The sequence below is a fragment of the Mus caroli genome, chromosome X, assembly GCF_900094665.2.
Source record: "Mus caroli chromosome X, CAROLI_EIJ_v1.1, whole genome shotgun sequence".
In the NCBI taxonomy this organism is placed as follows: domain Eukaryota; kingdom Metazoa; phylum Chordata; class Mammalia; order Rodentia; family Muridae; genus Mus; species Mus caroli.
Window position 1 is genome coordinate 104,978,154 of NC_034589.1, and position 26,018 is coordinate 105,004,171.

Genomic DNA, 26,018 nt, shown 5'->3' on the forward strand with positions numbered 1-26,018 from the left:
AAGAGAGGCCCATTGGACTTGCAAACTTTATATGCCCCAGTACAGGGGAACGCCAGGGCCAAAAAGTGGGAGTGGGTGGGTAGGGGAGTGGTGGGGAGGGTATGGGGGACTTTTGGGATAGCATTGGAAATGTAAATGAGGAAAATACCTAATAAAAATTATTAAAAAAAGAGAAATCAACCTAGTCTCATTTCGCCTTACAATAAATATACCTTGTCATTCAGTCAAGTTTAGATTTTGAAGAATTGTGCACACAAGTTGCTGAAAATGGAGTTTGCTGAGAGCCAAACAAAAGAACTCTGCAACATGATACTTGATTGCTGTGCCCAACAAAAGACCTATGAAAAATTTTTTGGCTTGTTAGCTGGGTGGTTTTGTATGATGAAAACAAAGAATACATGGAATCATTTGAAAGTATATTCAAGGAACAGTACTACACCATCCTTCTCTTAGAGACAAATTGAGAAATGTTGCTAAGATGTTTTCTCACCTTTTATACACAGATTCACTTCCATGGAGTGTTCTCAAATGTATAAAGCTGAGTGAAGAGAACAGGACATCATCTAGTAGGATTTTTGTCAAGATCTTCTTCCAGGAACTGTGTGACTACATGGGTCTTCCTAAACTGAATGCAAGGTTAGAGGATGAAATGCTTCAGCCATTCTTTCAAGGACGGTTGCCCCGAGACAGCCCANNAAATACCGGGTTTGCTATCAACTTCTTCACTTCCATGTCTCNGAGGTTTGACTGATGAACTTTGAGAACATCTGAAAAATACGCCCAAGTCATTGTAGTACAGAAACCAGAAGCAAAAAAAACAGCCCTGACATCTTCATCTTCAGAGTCTTCCTCGGCATCCCATTCCTCTGACTCAGATTCTAACAGTGGCAAGAGCAGCTCAGAGTCCTCCAGTGATGCAAGTGACTACTCCTCTGGCAGTCAGAGCTCTGCCGCAGCTAAAGGTACAAAGAAGAAGCAAAGGAAGGCCAGAGGGGAAGAAGTAGATAAGTTATCCAGGGCCCACCAGGCATGTGACAGGAGGCTAGGAGGAGGCAGGGAGGACCAAAGACACCAGGAAGGGAGAGCAAGGTCTGAAAGACAGAGAACTCAGAACTCAGGAGACACAGACTGGCAAGATCCCCTAGCAGAGCACATGGAAGACAGAAGCCATGAGAATAGTTACAGTAGAGTTGGCAATGGCTGAGAACAAGGCTCACACAGAGAGCCAGAAGACAAGCATGGCGAGCCAAAGAAGAAGCGGCGAGAGAGAAGAGATTTCTTTTTCTGAAAATGAGAAACACAGAACCCAAACTCAGGACAGTGATAATGTCAGAAGAAAAGATCGCTCCAAGTCAAGGGAGAGGAGTAGAAAGCATTATGGCCATAAAGGAGATGACAACAGGTGTCAGAATGGTGCCTAGAGATGCTGGGAAAAGCCTAGCAGATGCCCTGAACATTCTAGAGAATCAAAGAGAAGTCAGGACCAGAGGAGAGAGAAGTCTCCAACAAAACAAAAATAATTTTAATGACAACTGAACATGCCTTAAATTTAGTCCAGTGTCTTTTTTACATTGATGGATTTTATAGAAAACTCTTGTATAAAGTACCTGTTTGTAAATTTCAAAGATTTTTTTGACGTTTTATAATTGATATATCTCAAGGTCCTTTGTGTAAAATCATAAAGAAAAGAGATTCAAGAGATTCTTATGTTTTGTGAATAAAAGGGACAAATGTTAAAAAATACAAACAAAAAAATTCCCAAAACAACAACAACAAAGAATACCTCCATTTAATATTTGTAAATGTTTTAGTTCCTATGTTCATAAAAGATATAATCCTGTGGCTAGAAGAAAAACACCAGGATAAAAGTAGTCCTAACTAGACTATGAGGACCCACAGCTTCTCTTTTAATGAAACTTTAAATAGGAATAGAATACTTTATGCATCTTTCCAAAATTACAGATGTAAGATTCTTTCTAAGATTCACATCTATAAGAATCCTTAAATTAATTATAACTGCTAGTTGAAAAACTTTTATTAATAGACTTGAAAAGGTTAACAGGAGACAGTTCTTTGTGTTTTGAAGGCCAGCTTTCCTCAGGCTACCCAGTGCTAGAGTTCTTACTATGTGTCCTAGTACCCAGCTGAAATAATTCTTTTTATAGTCCATAGGTTATTTAAAAAATCCAGTGTCTGCCACAGAATCTTTCCTATAGCGAGAGCTCCAAGGATATTTTTAATGAGTTCCAAGGATTTTTTTTAATGTAGTAACACATTTCTAAGATGTGAAAATAATTTTTTTGTTGTTTTCATTTGTTCTGTAATGAAAACCAACTAGGAAGAGTCTTAAACTGAAGCAGTTTAAAGAGAAATTCAATGGTACTAAAGAAGATCACAGAGAGACTTGAGACCAGAAATGGGTTCCTACTAAAACAAACGGTACCTAGGTATGGTGGGGCACATCTGCCATCCAGGCATTTGGGAAACAAAGTCAGGAACAGCAGGACTCAAAGTCATCCTCAGCTATATTAGAAATATGAGGCCAGATTGGGCTACAGGAAAATTTGTCTTAATCTTCCATATAATAAAATAATAGTTTCTGTATCTGTTGTATATAGGGAGGACTCTTATAGAGAAATGTATGTGACCAAAGAGCTTAATCTAGATGTTTGAGCTTCTGTTGCTCAGTGGTCTTTTCCCTGAATGGAATTTGGTTTGTCAGCAAGGACTACCAGAAGTTGTTTGCAAAGAACCACATGACTTTCAGCTAAATGACATGATTAGCTGACTACTGAAATATTTCTGCTGACAAGGAAGCCATAGAGGTTGTGTGGCAACAGTGTAAAATCAAACATTTGATGAACTGAATGGTCATCAGTGACCTTTACTTGTATATAGTAATGAGAAAGGACATTTCTGAGCTAAAGGGATTAATAAGGGCCTTTCTGTAATCATAAATTGGTATCAATATTCTGAGATCAGAATAGCTGTAGTTAAGAAACTTAAACATATCTGAAACTTGATAATTGAAACAGTTTTCTAGATGCTTCATGCATCTTTCAGGAATAGATAATAATTTAATCATGTAATATAGTTCCACACAACCTAGTTACAAATATATGACATTGTGAGTTTAGGCAGAAACTAGTATTTTCCCATCTACAGAGAGACCTTAGTAATACCATCTGGTATTCCAGAAGGGAAGATGCAAAAAGATGTCTACAGTGTGCTGCCATTTGGTACCTACTAATAGTAACAACTGGGTACCATGCTCATTTTAGGTGTGTATTCATAGAATAGCATCCAAGAGATCCAGAGGACTTTGATTTACAATCAAAGTACTATATATAATTCTTTTTTGACATTATTGTTGGCTTTGTGCAGGCCTCATGTGGAAATGAGGTAAACTTTGTGGCAAAGTTGTATGTCTAGAATTAAATAAAAACAACCAAATACCAGTGCCATACTTTGATTTCCTGTTTCACAAATTTTAAGATATGAAAATGTTGGTAAACTTGAAGTATTTGTGCAATATTTTGTCTGACTCAATTATATAAGTTTACTATATGGTAGAATATTACTCATCAACACTTATAACTTATTGTATACAAGAATTGAGATTAAAAGTATTTTTTATAAAGTACAGTTTTTATGTACTTAAATGTTTTGACATTTTGACAATGATTCTACTTTTCAGAGGATTTTTCCCTCTCCTCAGTGTCAGGAGTACCAATAACTTACAATTACATTCTAGTAAGTGCTTCAATTTTCAATCATTATCTTAGGTCAAATTCTCATCGGAATTGAAAAATAAATCCCAGGATTCATCCAGGTTAAATATATGATTAGGCCTGTTGTAAATTTTTAGCCCACTTTCCTGAGTAAAAATGTATATGAATGATAAGAAAATGAAGTAGGAAGAAAGATGTAATGGCTACAAAATAAAACTAACCAACTTAGTAATGTTGAGATATGCTTATTTCTATATTTCTGGATAAAATTAAGATTCTTCTTAAAGAATAAGCAAAAAAAATCTTTCAGAAATCAGATATAATAGATTTCATAGTGGAGTTGGTCAAAATTACATACAATTTCCTAGGATTTTATATAAGTTTTAAAAACAAACCATTTCAAGTATTGTACATGCTTTTTTTTTTTTTTTTTGTATTGTAGCCATTATATCTTGTCATTCCTTCACAGCATATGTCTGCTTTAACAATGTGTTTTTCCAGTTGAAGACTGTTTGGGAAACAGTACAGTTATCTTGAAATGCACACCTGTTAGGCAATCAACAGACTATATCATATCCCCCACTCCCAATCACAAGCTGTCTGAGGCATTTTTCTCTGATAAAGAAGACACACTGAATGAGGTATCATCAGGATCCGGCGAGGCATGACTGAAATCCATCTCTTCTAATTCTGGAGGTAAATCTGACAGCAGTGCCTATGTCAAAAAAAAAAAAAAATCAATTGTGTTGCAGTAGGATTTTTTTTTGTTACAATTTTATGTTAATGCTTGTAGTTCTTTTCTTTTAATGTATTATTATGAATTTAAAGAAAGAAATATTTCTTTTTAAGGATTTTACACATTTCCTTACCTAAAACAGCAAGTCTTCATATAATATTAGGAAGGAACAAAATATAAATGCCAAGTATGTGGATTAAGTAGAGTAAAACCTTAGACAAAGGGGAACTCAAGAGGGAAATGAACTATTCTGAGGATACCAGATACATCTAGGATGGCATTGTTGTAGACATGAACAACTATTTCAAACCAAGGACCCTTCTTAGAGAAGGGCTTTTAAGTGGTTGAGGCAAGTAGTTTTCATGATAGTTTTGTGTGTTCATTTCTTACTCATAAAAAGCTTAAAATTTCATTCTTTATTAAAAATATTCATGCCTCATTACCCTTTAAGGAAACCCACATTTCAACAAAGGCCTATTTTGTTTTGTTAAAAGAATAAATGTAGCAGTTAGGGGAGATATTCTTCTATTTTACTTTAGATAATTTTTAACAATTTGAAAAGACCATGTGGGGTTTTTGTTCATTTGTTTCCTTTCCTTCGACTATGTCCATACAGGAGGCGAAGCTCCCACTAGGGACAGTTCAATATAAGATTATGGCAATGGAGAAGCTAGAGAAAGTACCCAAGGAGCTAAAGGGATCTGCAACCCTATTGTTGGAACAACATGATGTACTAACCGGAACCCTGGAGCTCTTGTCTCTAGCTGCATATGTATCGAAAGATGGTCTAGTCGGCCATCAATGGAAAGAGAGGCCCATTGGACTTGCAAACTTTATATGCCCCAATATAGGGGAATGCCAGGGCCAAAAGAATGGGAATGGGTGGGTAGGGAAGTGGGGGGCGCTATGGGGGACTTTTGGGATAGTATTGGAAATGTAATTGAGGAAATTATGTAATAAAAATATTAAAAAAAAAATAAAATAAAATAAAATATTATATATAAAAAAAAAAAAAAGATTATGGCTGTTTTAATGATGTATCTGCTTATTTCCTTACTGGAACAATTAGGATATTCTAGCATCTATGAGCTAAGCTTAACTATGTTCTAATTGATTCATCTGTATTTGTCGAACATGCTTCTATACTAGAGAAATAGTCAAGTTTTATGTGGCTGACAGTGCTGGTATCCACTTAACCATAAGAAATTGGACCTAAAATAACATAATCTATGTGGAAAATTTTCAACAACATTACTTGTATCATGGGTTTGGGGAGATTAGTAAACAAGAAGCAAGAGAATAGAAACAAATGAAAGCTGACAAGAACCCAATTAAGGAACAGAAAGACAGGGCATGCTGGCAGAACATAAAAAAGTACACTGTTGAAATAAGATCTGATTCTTTTCTTCAATATAATAGTGACAATTATACATCCTATAATTTTTGCCTTGTAGCATACAAATAAGAAGAAAACATTCTACTTTTGTCAGGCTATATAATGAAAAACTAACATATGTGGAGAAAGTTATTATTTATTTTTGTATCACTAAATTACCTATGGATGTACACTGAAGACACCACATGCTTTCTGAGGTACTAAGTGGCAGTAATATGAAACATACCAATTTCTTCTAAGACACCGAGCTACTACTGATCCAGTTCAGGTACAAAGGGGCCTTTGCTAATACATGCTGTTCAGAATGTAACATCAGTGAATTCAGTTCATGCTGCAGTTTTAAATACACCATGTTAATGACGGAAAGAGATTCAAATTGGCACTGACTGAACATGAGCTTCATATACTGGAAGTGAATTAGAAATTTTCACGATATTCTAAATTCTACTTGAAAGACCCTCAAACTAGGAAAGTGGTATTATTTATTTCTTCTTCATTGCATTAAATACAGTTGACTGACTAAAATTGAGAATAGAACTTATATGTTCATTATATGAGGTAGTTCATAGCAGTGTTGATGCATGGATTTCACTGCAAAATTCTTTCAATATCTTACTAGACAGCAATATTGGGACATTAAACAACTCTTTGTCAATGATTGAAACTGCCCTTTTCACAAAGATACAAGTAGGCACAATTAAATTTCTTCTATTCTGCCATCCCCCATATTGCAGATTGAACCCAGGGTCTCATTTACTCTGAGAAAAACACTCTGTCAATGACTCACATCTACAGCCTCAATATTTTTTTATTACATGTTTTTCATCAGTAACAAGTATTTTTGAGCTCTGACCAAATGCCATTTTCCCCAAGAGATCATTAACACTTTCTCCAAATACACACTCAGTGTCTGTACTACTTATTCTAGGCTCTAAGATGTGAATGTAAAATTGATAATCATTCTTATCCTCCTTGCAGAGTGGAGAAATTGAAGTTTAAGAAAGGCGATCGATCTGGCTAGGATCACACAGTGAATTATCAGGGGAAGGAAAGACCATAACTAATGACTTAGAGCAATGTTGGCAACATTATCTGGTTGTTAAAATGGCTATTATTGATTTCAAAAAGACAACCTTTAGGTACTCTAATGTTTCAGTTGGAAAGTACCATATATATTTTTTAAACCCTGGACTTCTTTATAGGGGAAAAATACTCCATAGATCACTTATCTCATCCAACTTATCCAAATACAGATTAATGAAGGAAAGACTGTATTTTAAAAAAAAATAAGAAAGTAATGGCAAGTGTTTCTATTTTACTAAATAGGATAAAATATATTTCCAGAAGTAAACTTGTAAATATTTCAAGGGTTAAACATCATCGCCAGGGCCAAGAAGTGGGAGTGGGCAGGTAGGGGAGTGGGGGGAAGGGTCTGGGGGACTTTTGGGATAGCATTTGAAATGTAAATGAAGAAAATACCTAATTAAAAAAGATATAAACTGGATTACTTTTGTTTGTCACTACTAGTATCATATATATGTGTGTATATATATATATTCATTTTTCTGTTTAGAGGCTATACACATGACCTTCTTGCCTCAAGTTTCTAAGTTATTACAGGTGTGTGTCACCACCATACCTAGTGTCTTTTATGCTTGGAGAAATTATTTTGAAATTCATTATACTCAATCAAAAGTACAAAAAAATCACAGTTTTTTATTTAGGTTGCTGACTCTATAGGCTGTGACATTTAGTATAATTTGGTATCATTTTCTATTTCAGCCCATGTTTTGTTCATATCTTACTTCAGAAGTCTTTTATCAGAAGAAAACTAGAAAAAGAAAAGCAACATACATGTTCCTTTTTTGTGAGTAATCTTTGGGAAAGAATGAAAGTAGAGCTGAAGTTAGAAATAGAAATTCAGACTGAGACAATGACAACTACTGGTTAACTAGTTCTATAACTGAATTAAAAATTTATACAAGATTTTTCAGATAAGAAATACATTCTAAGTTAGTCTAAAGTTGGAGCCTATTTGTGTGAGTGCATGTGCATGTGTGTGTGCTATACAGCTATTTAAAGCTATGATACTACTGGGATTGTGTTCAGTACTATCACTCTTATTCATTTAAAAAAATCTGTATTTTAGGTTCTTAAAAAACAACTTTTTTCTTTTTATAAAATTTGCTGTGCTGTGCTTGCTTTTGTTAGTTTTAAGGTAAATTCTTAATTTATAGCCAAGGCTGAACCCAAACTTACAACAGTTCCACTGTCTGAGCTTCCTTAGTGCTAGAGTAAGGGCATAAGCCACCATGCCTTTTTTATAAACACGTCTTCAATATGCCATGAAATGTAGATCATGTATAATGAAGGAATACATTTAATGCTAGCCTGAGCAAGTAAAGGCTTCTGAATTGTGATCTCTATATATGGTCAGGGCTGAAAGAGTAAAATTCATGAATCTGGATAAACAATATTCATGTTGGCTTTGAGGGGTCTCTTTTATTTATTTATTTATTTATTTATTTATTTATTTATTTATTTATTTATTAGATATTTTCTTTATATACATTTCAAATGCTATCCTGAAAGTTCCCTATACCCTCCCTCCGTCCTGCTCCCCTACCCACCCACTCCCGCTTCTTGGCCCTGGCATTCCCCTGTACTGGGGCATATAAAGTTTGCAAGACCAAGGGGCCTCTCTTCCCAGTGATGGCCGACTAGGCCATCTTCTGCTACATATGCAGCTAGAGACATGAGCTCTGGGGGTACTGGTTATTTCATATTGTTGTTCCACCTATAGGGTTGTAGACCTCTTCCGCTCCTTGGGTACTTTCTCTAGCTTCTCCATTGGGGGCCCTGTGTTCCATCTTATAGATGACTGTGAGCATCCACTTCTGTATTTGCCAGGCACTGCCATACAAGACAGCTATTACAGGGTCCCTTCAGCAAAATCGTTCTGGCATATGCAATAGTGTCTGGGTTTGGTGGCGGATTATGGGATGGATCCCCAGATGTGGTAGTCTCTGTATAGTCCATCCTTTCATCTTAGCTCCAAACTTTGTCTCTGTAACTCCTTCCATGGATATTTTGTTCCCTATTCTAAGGAGGAATGAAGTATCCACCCATTGGTTTTCGTTCTTCTTGATTTTCTTGTGTTTTGCAAATTGTATCTTGGGTGTTACATGTTTCTGAGCTAATATCCACTTACCAGTGAGTGCGTATCTAATGACTTCTTTTGTGATTGGGTTACTTGAGGGGACTCATAACTTAAATTTTGTGTTACAATATAACAGTTAAATATACAAAGATCTCTTTCTTTGAAAGAAAGGAGAATTATGGGATGTTCAGAACTTACCCTATTCCCTGGAGATGTCTGGGATGGGCTATTATGCATAATTTTTGGGTATTTGGTTTGTGGTTTTTTTTGGTGGTATTTTGGGGTATGTATTTTTATTTGGGTTTTGACATTTTTTGATGAATAAAATCTTCTAAGATAATTTAGTAAAATATAGTTACCTGCATTTCATACTACTCACACAAAACTTTTCTGATAGGGAATCAGCATGGTGATATATAACTCAGCAGCAAATTTGGCATCATTTAATATTAAACATAATATTTTATATAATCAGGCTTAAATATCCTTGTATTATATTATATTATATTATATTATATTATATTATATTATATTATATTAATTTTGTCTCAAGAAAGACCTGAGGGCCAAAAGTAATTTGGAAGTAATGTATAAACAAATATCCATAGCAAAAAAAGACATTTCATTTTTGGATGGGAAGACTCAAAACATTTCTACTTACATTGCAAAATGTGATACACTATGGTCACAAAGAATTTCATGAAGTAATTTCATGCTTTCTTAGTGAGGAGCAACATATAGAACAGACTATGTCCAAACATTTGTGAGCTCCAGCAGCTGCTGGTGGATAAATAAATGCCCACTTTTTTTCATTCAGAAAAAGTGCCCCAAGTACTCGGTCTAGTTAGGGGTTGAGACAGCTGTATTGCTACAAAAATTCTGAGGAATTTCTTGAAAATTAATGTTAAAATTTGGTTTTCTCTACTTAAAGGCTATCCTAAGATTCAGAAAATATTCTAAGCAGCTATTTAGATTTTGTATTATAGTAACACACACACCAAAATCTGAACCTCAAAAAATATATATGTTTAAAAAGATCATAATATAACCATTTGTTCTATGAAATTCAAAGCTGGAATGGAGACTCCAAATGAAGAGATATGAAGACTCCCAATATGACATGCCATTTTTCAACTTGACACATTGTGGCTTCCTCGTCTCTCGTGGGACTTACCTGCTGCTGTTCTTTATCATCAGCTTTCATAGCGAGAATCAGGTTTCTAACAAAAGTCTGGAGCTTAAAGTATTTCTGCTTTTGAATCTCTAGCTCATTTTCAATAAATCTGACTTCTTCATTCTAAAGGAGAAGACATCCAGCAATAAAATTACTCCATGTAAACTCAAGCCTGTACATATTTGATGAACAATAAAGTGCAAAAGCAACCACAGGATAGGAACAATAAAGAAAATAAAATTTTACTATAAATAAAACACAGAAGGAAATTATCTTAGTATTTAAAGGCTGCGTTTTAAACAAATCATCGATAGAAAACAATTTGCAAATCGATTCCAGGAAGAGAGGAAAACAAGAAAGACTTATCTTCTTGGAAACAACTTTTCTATATCAAACTTAACTGGCATTTGGATTAGTGTTAAGGATAGAGTCCAAATTAACCCTAAGAACAATAGAAGAGGAAACAATATTAAGTATATTATTTACAAAGTCAATCTCTAAAAGCTAAAACAGTTATTTTGTGCCAGGAAGGGACTGAAATTACTAAACTTTTAAGTGTACATTTCATTAAATGTAAAATCTAAAATAATAACATGCCAACAATAAAATAGGAGGAGGTGGCAGAGGATCAGGAGTTCAAGTTCAGCCTTGACTGTCTACTGAGTTGAGGCTACATGGAGGCTTATTTAAAACAAAAAATGAAACAAACCAATAAAAGGATTGAAGGAATCATTAGAAACATGCTCTAAATTAAAACACAAACTACATACTGCAAGAAAATACTCTAATTCACATAAACAAAAAAAAGATATCAAAATTTTTACATTTTAACACAAGTTGCAGACAAAGGTAGGCAAAAACTTCAAGCAGACATTTCATGAAAAAGTTTCACATTCAAATCATACTTAACATAATTTTCATGAAGGAAATGCAGATGAAAATCACTGTGAGCTACTACCACAAGACTCAGATGCTGGTGAGAATATGGAGCAATGAAAACACTCAACGTGGCTTGTGGGAAGTCAGATAATAAGGGAATTTTGCAAACATTTATTATAAAATTCAAAATGTTTTTTTAGTGATTCTACTATTAATTACTTAGTATACAACAATGAAAACAACAATGAAATTTTGCAGCTTTATTCATAATAGTCCCCAAATGCAAATAGTTCAGGCTTCATTCCATATTGTTGTAGTTTGAATGTGAAATTCCCACCTTAGGCTCCTGTCTTGGAGGCTGTGAAACATTTATGAGCTAGATCCTTGCTAGAAGATGTGAATCACTGGAAGCTGATGTGTTATAGCTGCTACTACTTCCTGTCTTCTGTCTGCTTGTGGATAATCCATGCAATGTGACCAAACCCCTCACACTTCTGCCCCCGTGCCTTTCCTGTCATAATAGGCTGTCTTCCTTTGAACTACACACTAAACCAAAACCTAAAATTTCTTTTTGTCAGGTATTTCATAACAGCAATGAGAAAAGTAACTAATATACAAACTATTTTTGAATAACAATTTGTCAAAATTACTTAATAGTACATTAAATTAGAAAGGTGAATGTCTCTGTATGGATATTTTTACTGTTTGGGAGCTATATACACTGATTAAATAGAAGCATACATAATGTCTCAAATAATAAGAACATTAGTAAAACTTGGGATGAACATTGTGGTATATTTCTATTGACACCAGCACTCGAGATTTTGAAGCCAGCCTGGGGTAAATACTGAGACCCTGGCTCAAATCCCAACCAAATAAAAGAAACTAAATTCTTGTTGTCTAATAGAAGGTTTGCACTATTTGACTATTAGCTGACTCCCGATCCTCTCACTGTAGTCTTGGGTAGCCACCACTCTATTCTGTTTCTTTGAGTTCAATTATTTGAGATACTAAATGTAAAAGTGGGAAAATGCCATATTTATCTTTCTGTACCTGGCTTATTCTACTTAGCATAATTTATGTTCTTAAATTTTATTCATGCTTTCACAAATGGTAAATATTATTTTTGTTGAAAAGTCCATGTAGAGAATATTATAAATAATATGCATTCCATAATTATTGAAAAGGCAAAATTTAAAATTCTTACCATAGAAAATAATTACTCAAAGTGATGGATATGTTAATTCATTTAATTTAATCATTTTACATTATATTCATAAATCATGCTATAACCTTGTAGCTTATGAAGATATAAAGGTATAGTTTGTCAATTTACAATTAAAATATAAATTATTAATAAAAAATTAATAGAAAAGAATAAATTATCAATCATCTTCCTTGACAAAAACTGAAGAAGTAGATGGAATATTCTTTCTAGCTGGAGACCGGATCTGGTAGGACAGCAGGAAGGACTTTAAACAGGATTTGTTCAAAATGCTTCCTAAAAACATATTAAAATTAGTGATTGTATGGCTATTTTGGTATTCCAGTCAAGTGGATGTTGTGGCATTAATCACATCCAATCTGTGAACATGTTTCCAATGCTACTTATTAGTTCAGTTTAAATCTTAATTTATATGATGAGACTGCTTCCTTCTAGGCCACTTAATAAGTGAAACATCTGTCCAAGCTAAATTTCTGTTCAGTCACCAAACAACTAAGTTAAAAGTAAGCACTCTAAAGAAATTCAACATGCTTCTGCCATGAAATGTTTTGCTAATTCTAAACCTTTGCTTTTATTAGAAGTCATTATGAACTAACCAGTACCCACCAGAACTATGTCTCTAGTTACATATGTAGCAGAGGATGGCCTAGTCGGCCATCAATGGGAGTGGGTGAGTAGGAGAGCGGGGGAGGGGGGAGGGTATAAGGGACTTTCAGGATAATATTTGAAATGTAAATGAAGAAAATATCAAATTTTAAAAAAGGTGAGACAAATGTAAAAAAAAAAGAAGTCATTGTCATTGTCAGAGTGTTAGTAAAATGCTGACCAAAAAATGGTTTTCTAGGTTTGTTTTTGTTTGTTTCACATTTGATGCACATGCATGTGATATATGGATGGTACGTGTGGCATGTATGTGCACATATGTGTATGTGAGTGTCTTTGTATGTGTGCATGTGTGTGCACCTGCATGAGTGCGTGTTTGTGTGTGTGCTTGCATGCAAGCATATGTTCAGTTGCTCGCCACCTTATTTTTTGAAACAGGGTCTCTCACTGAGCCTGAAACCCACTGTTTCAGCTATGCTCAGTTAGCCTTTTGTCTCTGTCTCACCAGCACTGGGTTTCCAAGTATGTGTCACTAGGCTAGGCTTTTCACATGGGTGCTGGGAATCCAAACTCAGGCCCTCGTGATTTCAAAGCAAGCAATTTACAGATTGAGCTATCTTCTTGAGCCCTGTTTTGCTGTTGAGGTTTTCAAATTGTTATTTTTTTTATTTTTCAGTTGAGTCTCACATAACTAGGCTAGCCTTGAACTTGCCGTGTGGTTGAAAGTACCCTTAAACTTCTGATCCTTCTGCCTCTACTTCCTAAATTATATATATCAAGCACACTAGGCAGAAAGTCATTTGAATACAGGCAGTATCCATCATCATTTAATGGTGGCTTATTTGCATACACAGTCCTCCTGAGTTATACTTACAGCCCATCAGAAAACATTTTAAAAATATTAGTTCATATTTGTAGAAGTCATGAAAGCATCTTTTCATATGCAGATCTTAATTTTCCATGCAAATATTTCCCTTCTTTGGTATTTATGAAATGTTTGAAAAACATAAACAGCTTTAAGATAATTTAATATTGCAGACATTTTCTTCTCAGAAATGCTTTTTGCAAGCCTATTAAATGCTTCTTAGATTACAGGCAGTAATTTATGTGTACTTTAGATATTTTCCTTAGTAAATGGAGTACTTGTGAAAGCATCGAGTAAGACAATAACAGTCACCAAGTTTTACAAAATAATGCCCACCTAATTTTGTTAAAAATCTTCCCTACATTCCCAGTAAACTGTTTATATTTTGCAAGATGATTGTTGTGAGACACAAGGCTGCAAATGTGCCAGAGTTTTGATCTCTGGGAAGGCTAATAATGGCTACCAAGTCTGATGTCCTATTTTATGATATAGTTACTCATGCCACAGGTATTGTCCATCAACATGCCTCCTAAGGATTTGGAATTAGTTACAACTCCCAGAAATATGGGTTTCTAATGATGTATATCAATCAGGAATGCTACCACATCTAAACTGTCTGTTAATAAAAGGCACTATAGATATATTCTTTTAAATTGCTATAATAAATCTCAAGCATAGAAGGTTAATTCAATGTAGAAAAGTTTAAAAATGCTGTAGCCTCCCCCTAATGAATTTATATAAACAAACCCTTGAGAAATGGTATTAAAATTATTTCCAGAGACAAAATAATTTATTCAATTACTTTCTCATCAACTGCTTGCTAAACATCCAGGTGCAAGGGTCTCCCAACCAAGTAATACAGAGGTAATTAAAATATGTTTCTGCCTTCAAGAAACTTATGTTGAATATGCTTAAGAAATTAAAAAAAAAAAACTTTCACCCCTAACAATGGTGTGTATATTTAAATAGAGTAAAGCAATTTTCTTCAAGATTTCTAAACTGGCATGTTCTACACCACAATATGCAATGGCAACTCCAGGCACAAAGTTCACAGATGGTAAATGGAAGCATTTTAAAATAATGTGTATAAAAATATATATTCTCTCTATATGAACAAATAGAATTCAAGGAAAAAAGTTTAAATATGATAGAGATGATAGAGATGAATGTTCCTAATGACATATTATAGGATCCCTTGTTCTCACAATAGTTCCCACAACTGAAAATACTAGGTCACTAAACTGTCTTTTAGAATGCAGTGCAAACATTCACTGACATTTCCGGGCTGGCTAATTTACGCTGCCTTCCTTAGTCTGTAGCTGCAAACCTTCTCAAGTAGATTGGCACTGAAAAGGGGAGAGGTCTTGGAAAGAATCCTCTAAGTCTTGAGCCCAACCCTATTTGAACTGTTCAAGAGTGCTAAGTGGGACACACTTAACAGCTGTGCAATCCAGTCCTCTCGCCTGGACTTTCCACGGCCTGTGCCAAGTAGTGACCTGGCCTGCAGAGTCATTTTAATCCTGAACCCAGTATTTAAAAGTATTATATGACCATGGAGGAGTCAATAATATGATCTCTTCTAATTCAGAACCAGCAATTTTATAATTTAGCTAGTTAAAATACAAGTTTATTTCTTATTGAAAATATATTTATTCATTTTTAAGAAAAGATCACTTTATATAAACCACGCTAGTCTTGAATTCATGGAACTCCTCCTGCCTCAGCCTGATGACTGCTGGGATTTTAGGTGTGACCAATCATATCTAGCCATAGCCATAAATGTAGCTTAAATACAGAATTTTATTGTGCCTTTTTGACCGCTTAGCAAATGAAATTAAAAAAACAACTTCCCTCTGTGTTTATAACACTCAGTATTTTAAAGCTTGCCATGTTATGAACATTAGAAAAACAATTTTCACAATGGCATTAATTTCAGTTATACTATACTAAAACTGAAAGGATTTTTTTTTTTTTGAGAAAAGTGACAGCTGTTTTCTAATTAAATGGTGGTCTTTGTTACTATCATAAGCTGTGTAAGTGCTGATTATGCTCCACAAAAAGAAATTTTGTATTTAGAAAGAAGCACAGTGTACCAAAATTTCAGAAAGAGCAAAGTTTCCCAGCAAGATAGGCTGCTGAATATCACTGGGAGAGCACTGTACATTTATGCAAAAAATATTGATAAACAGACTGATAGCTTATGTCAAAATTGAGTAAAAACAAAAATTATGCATGACACACTATCAAAGGATGCCGTCCAATTTAGTAACAAGTGACATTAAGAAAAGGTCATTTTTTTTTCATATTCATCCCGTATTTTCATTGGGAATTGTTTTTTAAATTCTCAAAAAAATGGGTACCAGGTACAGTTTTTCAAGAAACTGCAATCCTATAGAAAATTAGCAATGGACACTGAAAAATAAATTCTCTCTTTAACTACTTAACCCTCTCATGTTACTGTTGTGTTTATTTTGTTTGAGGAAGATTTAATGTTTCCCAACCTGATTTCAAATTTCTGGGCTAAACTGATGTTTCTGCCTTATTCCCACACATAGCTGGGGCTTCACATATATACCTCTAGCAGCTTTACTACGATTTAAAAGAAAACAGTCTTTACTATAAACTTCACATTAATTGTCACTATGTGTTGTTCTCCCATGCTAAATTTTGAGCCAGTAAACAGTTGGCTTAAAACCATAACAACTAAATAAGCCACAATTATGAACGTGTCCAACATTTTGATTAACTTTCAAGATGCCTGAGAAAAATCAGCACTGAGGACCTATCAGACAAAAAAATGAAAGGAACTCTACATGTTTTCTACTCACTAACTTCCCTTAATAAATTCAGAATTGGAAGTTCTTTTTACCTTGTAATCCAGGAGAGAATTTTCTTGTTCTACCTCAGAATTGCTTATCATGTCACTTTCTTCATCATCGATAATTTCTATTTTCTGTAACACAAGCAGAGAAACTTTGACAAATACATATCAGATCAATACATACAAAGTATACAACATACCTCTTCAAAATTTAGTTTGGTAACAGAGTGATCTAGGATATCTGGATTGATTAAATTTTGATAATTATACAGCATGTATATCAACCCTTATATCTTTAATTGGTGATTGATAGTTCCGTCCGGTGATAAGGGTAATCTATTTTAATCACACACACATACACACACACACATGCACGTGCACTTGACACGCTTGCCCACCTGCCCGCACACTAGAAAGGAGTTTTCTTTCTGTTCCAATAAGACTCTTTCTTCTAATGAAAAATGTCAACATATGGCATGCATCCCAAAGGAAAATACAGTGTCTAAAAATTCACATGTTTATTGCACTCTATTAGCTATACAACTGAAAGCAGACATCTATGATATGATGATGAAAATCGCATGGTGATTTGTTCTCTTCATTGGACAGTAACAAAGACAGTAAAGAGAGGACAGAGGCAGAGAGGGGAGGCCCCCTCAGCTTCAGAATTAGCACACAGCAAAGCATGTGCAGTATCTTGAGCACAGTACATACTTAAATAATATCTGTCAAAATAAACAGTGTAGCACAGTGTTGATGAAAAGAATACAATAAGCTCCAATCAGGAGGGCAAAACAAATTCTTTAATTAGAAAGCCTTTCTGTTTTCAAAAAGAAAGGGGAAAAAACCAAAGAGATCAATTAAAATATTTTCCTTTGCATATTAAAAATGTAGTTGAGGTAAAATAAACTGTATATTAAAACATTTAAACACTACCAAGTCAAAAGAAAGTTTCAAAAAGGAGGAAACTAAACCTTATTTAGTCACTAGACAGTGTTTTAAGAACAAACATATTAATAGGACCATGTCATAGGCAGAATATGAAATCAGATTTCATATCAATATATATATGTGTGTGTGTATCTATCTATCTATCTATCTATCTATCTATCTATCTATCTATCTATCTATCTATCTATCTAGATACACACACACACATACACACACACATACATGAATATACTTATATTACCACTGAGGATATGACTCCATCACAGTGTTTCTGACCTGCAGTCTATGAATCATCAGGACAGCTGCAGTGAAAGTCTTCTACCACTGCATGGACAGTAGCCTAATGTTTTGTTTAACCACTATAAACTGAAGTCTTAATCACATCACACTTCTTGTTCTAAGGTCTTTAGATTTTCTACCTATTTGGACTGTTTTTTGGAAAATGGAGCCAGGCATTTAAGAGAAGAAGACCCCAGCAGCCACTGTATAGATTGTGCATATAAATGATCTTATATGTCACAGATTTGTCATCTATGACTAATAATTGGGGGCACTCAAAACTTACAGGCAGAGGACATCAACCTTTGAAAGTTTGAAGTTTTGTCTCTGAAAATCAATTGTTCTTGAAAAATTAGGTGCCTAAGTGACTCTGAGTCATAACTCACGGCTTCATTTGTTATTTTCAGCTGTCTGCTGCTGATGAGATGCAATGCAGAGATATTCAGGCTAAAAATGAACACATCTTTAGGGGAAAGATATTTAAAATGTAAATAAGTGTTTATGTTTTATACACTATAATTCACATCTAGAGCAGAAGGAGATATTTGCTAAGATTTAAAATATTAGGACAGTTCCTTTTAGAAAACAGTGATTATCAGATACTTGATTTTAAAAAATGACTGCCTCAAAACCAAACCTAACTTTTCAATATGCCTGTTGAACTTAGTGTTTAGAAGAATCAAACATGGACTTAAACTGGGACTTAAAAACAAAAACAAAATACAATGGAATGTAATCCTGAAGTCTATTTTAAATGTAGAGAACATTAGATATTATTGGTATTTAGCAAATATGAGCCCAGATGTATATTTTATGTGCTCTGTTTTTATTGAAGAGATGCTCAGGATTATACTGTCAAAGAAATTATGTTTGAGATAGAAGCTAGAGGAAAAAAAATCCATTATAAGGTTTCTTTTAATGAAAATCATGCATACAGCAATGACTCAAAAGCCAAAAGGAAAACATGATTGCATTTCTATTTGTGTCTGACTTGGTTTAATACTATCTTGATTCCTATATAACTTTACATGGCCAACATATAAACAAATTCTGCTGAAACAGCTGCTAAGGGAACATCATTACATGTTTATATTTTTACAAAACCCAATTTAATCCACACACAGCCTGCTGCTATTCAAATTCTTAAAATGCTGCCTTTCCATCTTTGCTGTGATGTTGAAAGCAATTAACAGAGTCCAAGTTAACCAAAAAGAAGTTTCCAAATATAATATAGTGTGATGGGTTGTATATGCTTGGCCCTGGGAGTGGCACTATTAGGAAGTATGGCCTTGTTCAAGTAGCTGTGTCACTGTGGGTGTGGGCTTAAGACCCTTAAGCTGCCTGGAAGCCAGGATTCTGCTAGCAGCCTTCAGATGAAGATGTTGAACTCTCAGTTCCTCCTGCACTATGCCTGTCTGCATACTGTCATGCTTCCCACCATGATGATAATGGACAGAACCTCTGAATCTGTAAGCCAGCCCCAATTAAATGTTGTCAATTTATAAGAGCTGCCTTGGTCATGGTGTCTGTTCACAACAGTAAAACCCTAACTAAGACAGACAGGTATGGCCTGAAGAGAGAAATCCTTGGATACAAGCACCAGCACTAAGGCTTTCTTCATGATCTCCAGCTAAACTCCATGTCAGTTCTGCCATCTGTCCAATGGAATCAATCTGCTTCGTGCTCAGTGTGTTGAAGAAAGTTAACTTGCTATATATAAAATATGTTGTATTTGAACTATTAGGTTTTCATACTTGGAAATCTCCAAAAGTTAAAAATAAGTATTTAACATTACTTATTGAGTAGTAAAAGAGATTAAATTTATACAAAAAAGTTCTGTTTTGGTTTACAGAGTAAAGCAAGACTTTATACTGACAATACAGATGTTGTCATCAACTGGCATGGTGTTCTTGAAATCCATCCTGTAATGAGGAAAGAATTTCAAGCTGTACATACCACATTATCTGCGGATACTGCCTGATGCTCTTCATCCTTATGTGCCCTGGTCTCATTTGGGATAAGTTCGTTGGACTCCTCTATAGGAAAAAAAAAGTAGAGTCCAAATCTTGTATCTCAAAACCTTAGTATATTTCTTTAAAGAATAATTCATCTGTTTTGCTAAAAACATACACATGGCAAATCACAAATATGCATTGTTTTTAACTTTATTCATATCTTATTTAGTCATATATATTTTCATTAGTTATGTGGATGGGTAGAAATATACAAATGATCATCACTCTGCTATTTATGATAGAAAAGATGCAAGAAACTTTTATCTTCAGCAATGAATAAATACACAAGTCACTTATGATGTAGGTACACACAATCTTACATTTGTAAAATATACACACATGCATATATATGTACATATACAAATGTGTGTGTTTAATAAATAAAACCAAGAGATGACACTTTTTTTTCAAATATTGTTTCCATTNTTATCTCTGGATAGAATTATATATAATTATAAATGATTTTTACTTTTATTTTTAAGTTTTTAAATTTTGTTCGGTGAAGCTTCTTCTATAATATTACTCATTTTTCTTTTCTTTTTCTTTCTTTTTTTTTTTTGGTGGATAAGGTCTTGCTACATAGCCTTGACTGGCAAAGAACTCATCGTGCAGATGAGATTAACCTTAAAGTTTCAATAATTTTTCTGTCTCTACATCCTAGCTGGTGGATTTTCAGACCTCTGCCACCACACCTGGCTTTGATCATTATAAGATAAATACAGCAAATTAATTTCTCAATAAATGGTATAAAATTTTAAATGCAGATTTCCAATGGTATTAAAAGGCAGGATCACTTCAACACTTGTATATACATATTCACCTTTATATATCTTATACATATGCAAAGAGATACTCTTCATGAAAATATCCCTTTGCTCTTGTTTATAGAAGGTTGTTCTTGCTGGGCGGTGGTGGCGCACGCCTTTAATCCCAGCACTCGGGAGGCAGAGGCAGGTGGATTTCCGAGTTCGAGGCCAGCCTGGTCTACAAAGTGAGTTCCAGGACAGCCGGGGCTATACAGAGAAACCCTGTCTTGAAAAACCAAAAACAGAAAGAAGAAGAAGAAGAAGAAGAAGAAGAAGAAGAAGAAGAAGAAGAAGAAGAAGAAGAAGAAGAAGAAGAAGAAGAAGAAGAAGGTTGTTCTCTAAGGTGTAAGATTATTTCTGTTCCAATAGTATTTCCAAATATTTTCAGCAATGGATTTGTATTTTTTTCTGATCAAATTCATTATTTTAAAATAAAAATAATAAAACAGCAAGAGACATTAATTCAGAGAAACTAGTCTAATAAAAGCTGTCTGTGATGAGTGTCTGCTTCAAGGCACTGGGTGTGTCTACATACATTACCCTTTTGGCCCTTTAGTTTGAAATATCCTCACCCAGATGCCTTACAAATAGAGTAGGAATATTTATCTCTGTGTCTCTCTTTTCTACACAGCAATTTCATGGAGATAATTTGGATAAATACTAGCAAAATTTCTCAGATCCTCGGCAAATAACATTTCATTCAACTTAGAAAGCAGAACAAAAATATATATCATCCCTCCTAAGATTTTCCTAGTCCATTCATTTCCATGTATAAGCATGAAAAAGGATTAGGAGAAATTCACTTTTAAGGATTGTTTATGAGAATTCAAGTGTATGATATCCAAGAAAACTTCAGCAGAATTTTAATACAATGTTCTGTATAAATTCAATTTAACTTTCTTATCTCTACCATATATTTTAAATTAAATTTTATTGTATGTACTTGTGGTATATAATACAATATACATGTATATAGCAAAAAGATTGCTACAATGCAACAAATTAACATATTTATCATCTCACAGTTTCCCATCCCCCAGGCGACAGCTGCTATCATCACTTATTGAAAATCCTGAATACACAATACACTATCATTAACTATGGTCTTCATGCTTTTTATTAGATCTTTCCCCTTATTCATCACACACATTGTAACTTTGTACCCTCTGAGTTCCATCTCCCCATTCTCCTACCCCATTCAAAAATCCACTCTTTTATTACATTTGATATATTTGACCTTCCTTGCCCTGCTATTTGCTGCAACATGGATGAACCCAGGGGATGTTATCTAAGTGAAATAAGACAGGCAGAAAGAAAGAAAGAAAATAAATTGCATGATCTCATTTATTTGTGAAATGTAAGAAAAGTCAATTTAAAATTTTATAAAAACAATGATTCCTAGACAAAGGAAAGTTTACCTATTCATTAGTTAGACATTTCAAGTCGCAGACATTTCAAGTCCTACATTATTAGTGATGAAATGAAATGGAAAGAGGGAAAATTGTCATTAGACTTAGCTGCAGTTCTGATATTAGGAATAGTGGTCTCAGAAGAGGGGTTATATTACTCATCAACAAGATCATTACTGGTACTATTCCTTATAGGATTGCTGTATATTCTTCAGATTTACTCGTAAGTTTATACACAGCTCCAGATCACTGACAGCATATGTATGCTTTGATTATTTTGGAAAATTTATATAAAAGCTATTTTGAGGCTTTTGAAATCAAAAAAGGTGTAACATGATACACTAAATAAGCAATGTTTTCTTCTGCATATAGATACTTTCAACATTAGGAAAAGTTTGAGATGTAAAAACTGCCAGTGTGTCTTGGTAATTCCTCTCTCTCTCTCACACACACACAAAGGGCAGCTTTGCTAATTGAAAATAAAACATAGAATTAATCAGTGAGAACTCCAGAGGGCACTCTATGTGGTAGCTTAAGCTCACACTAAGCCACAGAGAAGTTATCTTTTGATGCACACACTACATATACCCCATATATTAAGATACAGCTGTAAAAGATGCACTGTTAGAAATATAAAGTTGTAAATATTATTTACTTTAAACAATTTGATTCTCAGGATAGTGAAAACCTTTAAATTGTCTCAAGTTACCCAAGTATTATTTTTGCTAAGGTCTCCAAATTGTAAGAATCAATTCCACCATGCCTATTTTCACTCCCTCCCAGGAAAACAGAAAAGATGGGGAGACAGGATGGTCAAGTGCAAGGCAGAACGGAGGTGAATCAGAAGGTCTATGTCAGGGACCTCCATGCTTGTTCAGACACGAAAGAGTACATAGGAAACTGTTAAAGAATCATGCTTGCTTTTGTTAGCTGGCAAAGCAAACCCGTGTTCTTTTGCAATTTGAAGGATAATATTTTTCCTTGCAAAGGCACGGAAAGAAAACTGTATGTTGTTTTCATGTGTGTGCTTTAACATGTATTGTAATATGGACGCACTAATTTAAAGATATTTCCTCTTTGAGATAGTTAAAACACTCCAATCTTTTTAAATGAACAATTGTGTTTAAGGACTCTGAATTGTAGTCCTGAGGTTGAAACTATCTCTACATCTCTTAGGGGGAATTGACGGAAATCTCAATGTAAACATAATTAAGCAATTTTTTTTTTCTGATCTGGAAGAGAATAGGTCAGTGTATTTATGAGGTAGGTTTTATTCTCTGCCAGATGATACAATTACTTCTTACAAACGGGTCACATAGACAACACAGTCAGATTAGTATTGTCCATCGGTGAAATGAAGAAACTGTACAGACCTAGTAGGAAAAAGTACCAAAAGGCTCCTTCCAGTCCTTGAAAATGCTTTTCTGCAGCAATTTCTGGGGAGAATGAAAAGGTTACTGTGTGCTTGTGAAAAAAAAAAAAAAAAAAAACTAGCTACCGGGAGAGGCAACTGCTTACTTCTCATCATGTGTTTTCTGATTCATACATTAAATTCTCTCTCTCCTTTTTCTCATTAGGTCTTGATTACTCTGCCAGCTATCTAGACAACACACTATTATATGACAAAGGACCCTAGTACAGGAGCAGCAGTTTATTAAATAGGGACCATTAATGCAGACTTTAAAATTAACATTCGCTGTTTCCCCATTAAGTGCTTATTTTCTAAAATTCTGTTTCAGGAGAGGAAACGGCAGTTGGGAATGGAACTCTGCACTCAGCGGCCTATGTATTTTGCTTCATCAGAATAGTTCATCACAGCAGTCCTACCCTTTCAGAGAAACATACAGACCCTTCTTCCCTACCCACTTCAAATAGCTGTAGGGCATTAGGCTCTAAAGACCTCATCATATAATTATTGGGAATAACCCAAGGATCTCCAGCACTATTATTTTGGAAAGACTAACAGAAGATAAACATATAGTTACTGGATCAATTATATAAGAAAAAAAATGACCTTAGAAATCATGAAACACCTTTTTTCTTGATGATTTTTAAGCCTGCAACAGTTTTCCTACACCTTAAGCTCCCTTTATCATTTTCAACCATAGGTGAGAGAGAGGGAGGAGGAAGAGAGGCAGGAGGAGGGAGAAAGGAGAAGAAAGAGAGAAAGAGGGAGAGAGAGAATATTCACACTTGATAATCTTTCAAACACCTGGATTTAAAATTCATTGCCCTCTCACAGTGACAGCTTTTCTATCCCTGTCATTATTCCACCCATTACAATTTGCCTGCCTGCCCCCTGGGCATGCAATTAATTGCTTTTGCAAAGAACCTCTTAAAGACTGATTCAATGGCCTCTCCTTTCTACTCAATTTCTATGAGATCATTGAGATAATGACCCCTCTTATTTCTGAAATCTTTTTCTTTCCTTGGATTTAGTAATGGCACACTATCCAGTTCTGTTGTTCATGAATGTACTTTCAGTAGCTAATTTTTTTCCTGGGGCCCCAGAATGTAAATATTTCTCAACATACAGCCCTCCTCCATTGTCTTGTCTTGTTTTTTTTTTTATTTTAATTTTCTCAATTAAAACTCTCTTTTTGTGGGTAGGTGCTAGTTGGCCTCAGTTTGGCAGATTATCATGTTTCTTCTTCTGATTTAAGATCTCTTTTTGAGCTCCAGACCAATATTACTCAACAGTTCTCTATGTCCTGCTATTATCTAAAATTCAGAACTGCAAAGGGAATTAATCTTCCTAATGATAGTCTATCTATTTAATGTGCCGGCAATAAAAATTTTGAAAAAATATAAGGGGGAAATTGTGAAAAGATATAGAGCTAAATGTTACAGTTTGTCTAGAGCTAAAAAGTAAAACTTTACCAGATATTAAGGGATTTTATAAAGTCACAGTTAAAAAGAAATTAATGTAATACAACATGTATATATATGTATATATGCCTGCATATACATATGCACGCAAATACATCTTTTATTTTTAAAAGCTACACTGCAACTAACTAAAGAATGAATTATGTAATAAATAAGTGTGTGCCAATTGCTTAACTATTTGGAAAAGTAAGATTAGGTATTCTCCTCATACATATTAAGGCAAAGTAAATTCCCGGTGAAATTATTATACAATTGCCAAACTATTACCATAAGGATATAAAATATATGAGCTTCCACATCCATAGGGCAAGAAGAGGCTATAAATAGGACTACAAAGTCAAAAGCCACAAAGGAAAATACTGCTATGTATGACAATGTAAAAATTATATGCAAAAAAATCTACCTAAAAAGGAAGTGGTGACAGGAGGACTAGGAGTAATGAGAACTTCTAATTCAAAATAATCAAATTCAATTGTCATCACTTCAAATACATCTGTGTCCCTATATAATGTCACTTTGATAAACCTATTCTATCAATATATTGTTTATTTCCCTAATCAAAAAAGGGGAGTTATTCAGCCCACTTTTCAACCTAAGGAGATAGTGTTTCTTACTTGATCCAGAATCCTCTCTACAATGGAGCTTCTGAGGTATCCTAAGTAATTGGCTAACATTCTAGAGCTCAATGAAAGACTCATTAATAACACAAAAGTTAGAGCTACTGCCAAATTGATTATTGCCCTAATTACTAAAAATGATTTTGTATAACCAGTAGTTATCCTAACATAACATTTTTTATCACACAAATAATGCCATCTTTGAAGATGACTAGTATAACAATGCACCAATCCCAGGTACTGGGGGATATTGAGGGATCAGGCATTTAAGACCAATCTTTGAAGTACAGTGAGTTCAAGGCCAGTTGTCTCAAAATGTATGTGTGTGTGTGTGTGTGTGTGTGTGTGTGTGTGTGTGTATCAAAAGTTATCCAGGGATCCGTCCCATAATCAGCTTCTAAACGCTGACACCATTGCATACACTAGCAAGATTTTGCTGAAAGGACCCAAATATAGCTGTCT

The 26,018-nt window shown here is 34.5% G+C and overlaps 1 protein-coding gene and 1 pseudogene across 5 annotated transcripts in view; one reads left to right on the forward strand and one right to left on the reverse strand.

Moving 5' to 3' along the window:
* The window catches only part of LOC110287493, a 3,264-nt pseudogene extending 1,744 nt beyond the window's left edge, over positions 1-1,520 (forward strand).
* Positions 543-26,018, reverse strand: part of Hdx (highly divergent homeobox) — a 121,273-nt gene continuing 95,797 nt past the window's right edge. For 2 of the 5 annotated variants that reach the window (XM_029472957.1, XM_029472959.1), the window contains exons 7-11: positions 19,777-19,856; positions 16,639-16,722; positions 10,198-10,320; positions 4,278-4,446; positions 577-767 (exon numbers count right to left, since the gene is read on the reverse strand). In XM_029472957.1, coding sequence (XP_029328817.1) covers positions 4,321-4,446; positions 10,198-10,320; positions 16,639-16,722; positions 19,777-19,856 — 413 coding nt within the window. In that variant the 3' untranslated portion in view covers positions 577-767; positions 4,278-4,320. Of the gene's footprint in view, positions 768-2,266; positions 4,447-10,197; positions 10,321-16,638; positions 16,723-19,776; positions 19,857-26,018 lie in introns of those variants that run through there. The other 3 variants (XM_021153709.2, XM_021153708.2, XM_029472958.1) reach the window with 2 other exon arrangements.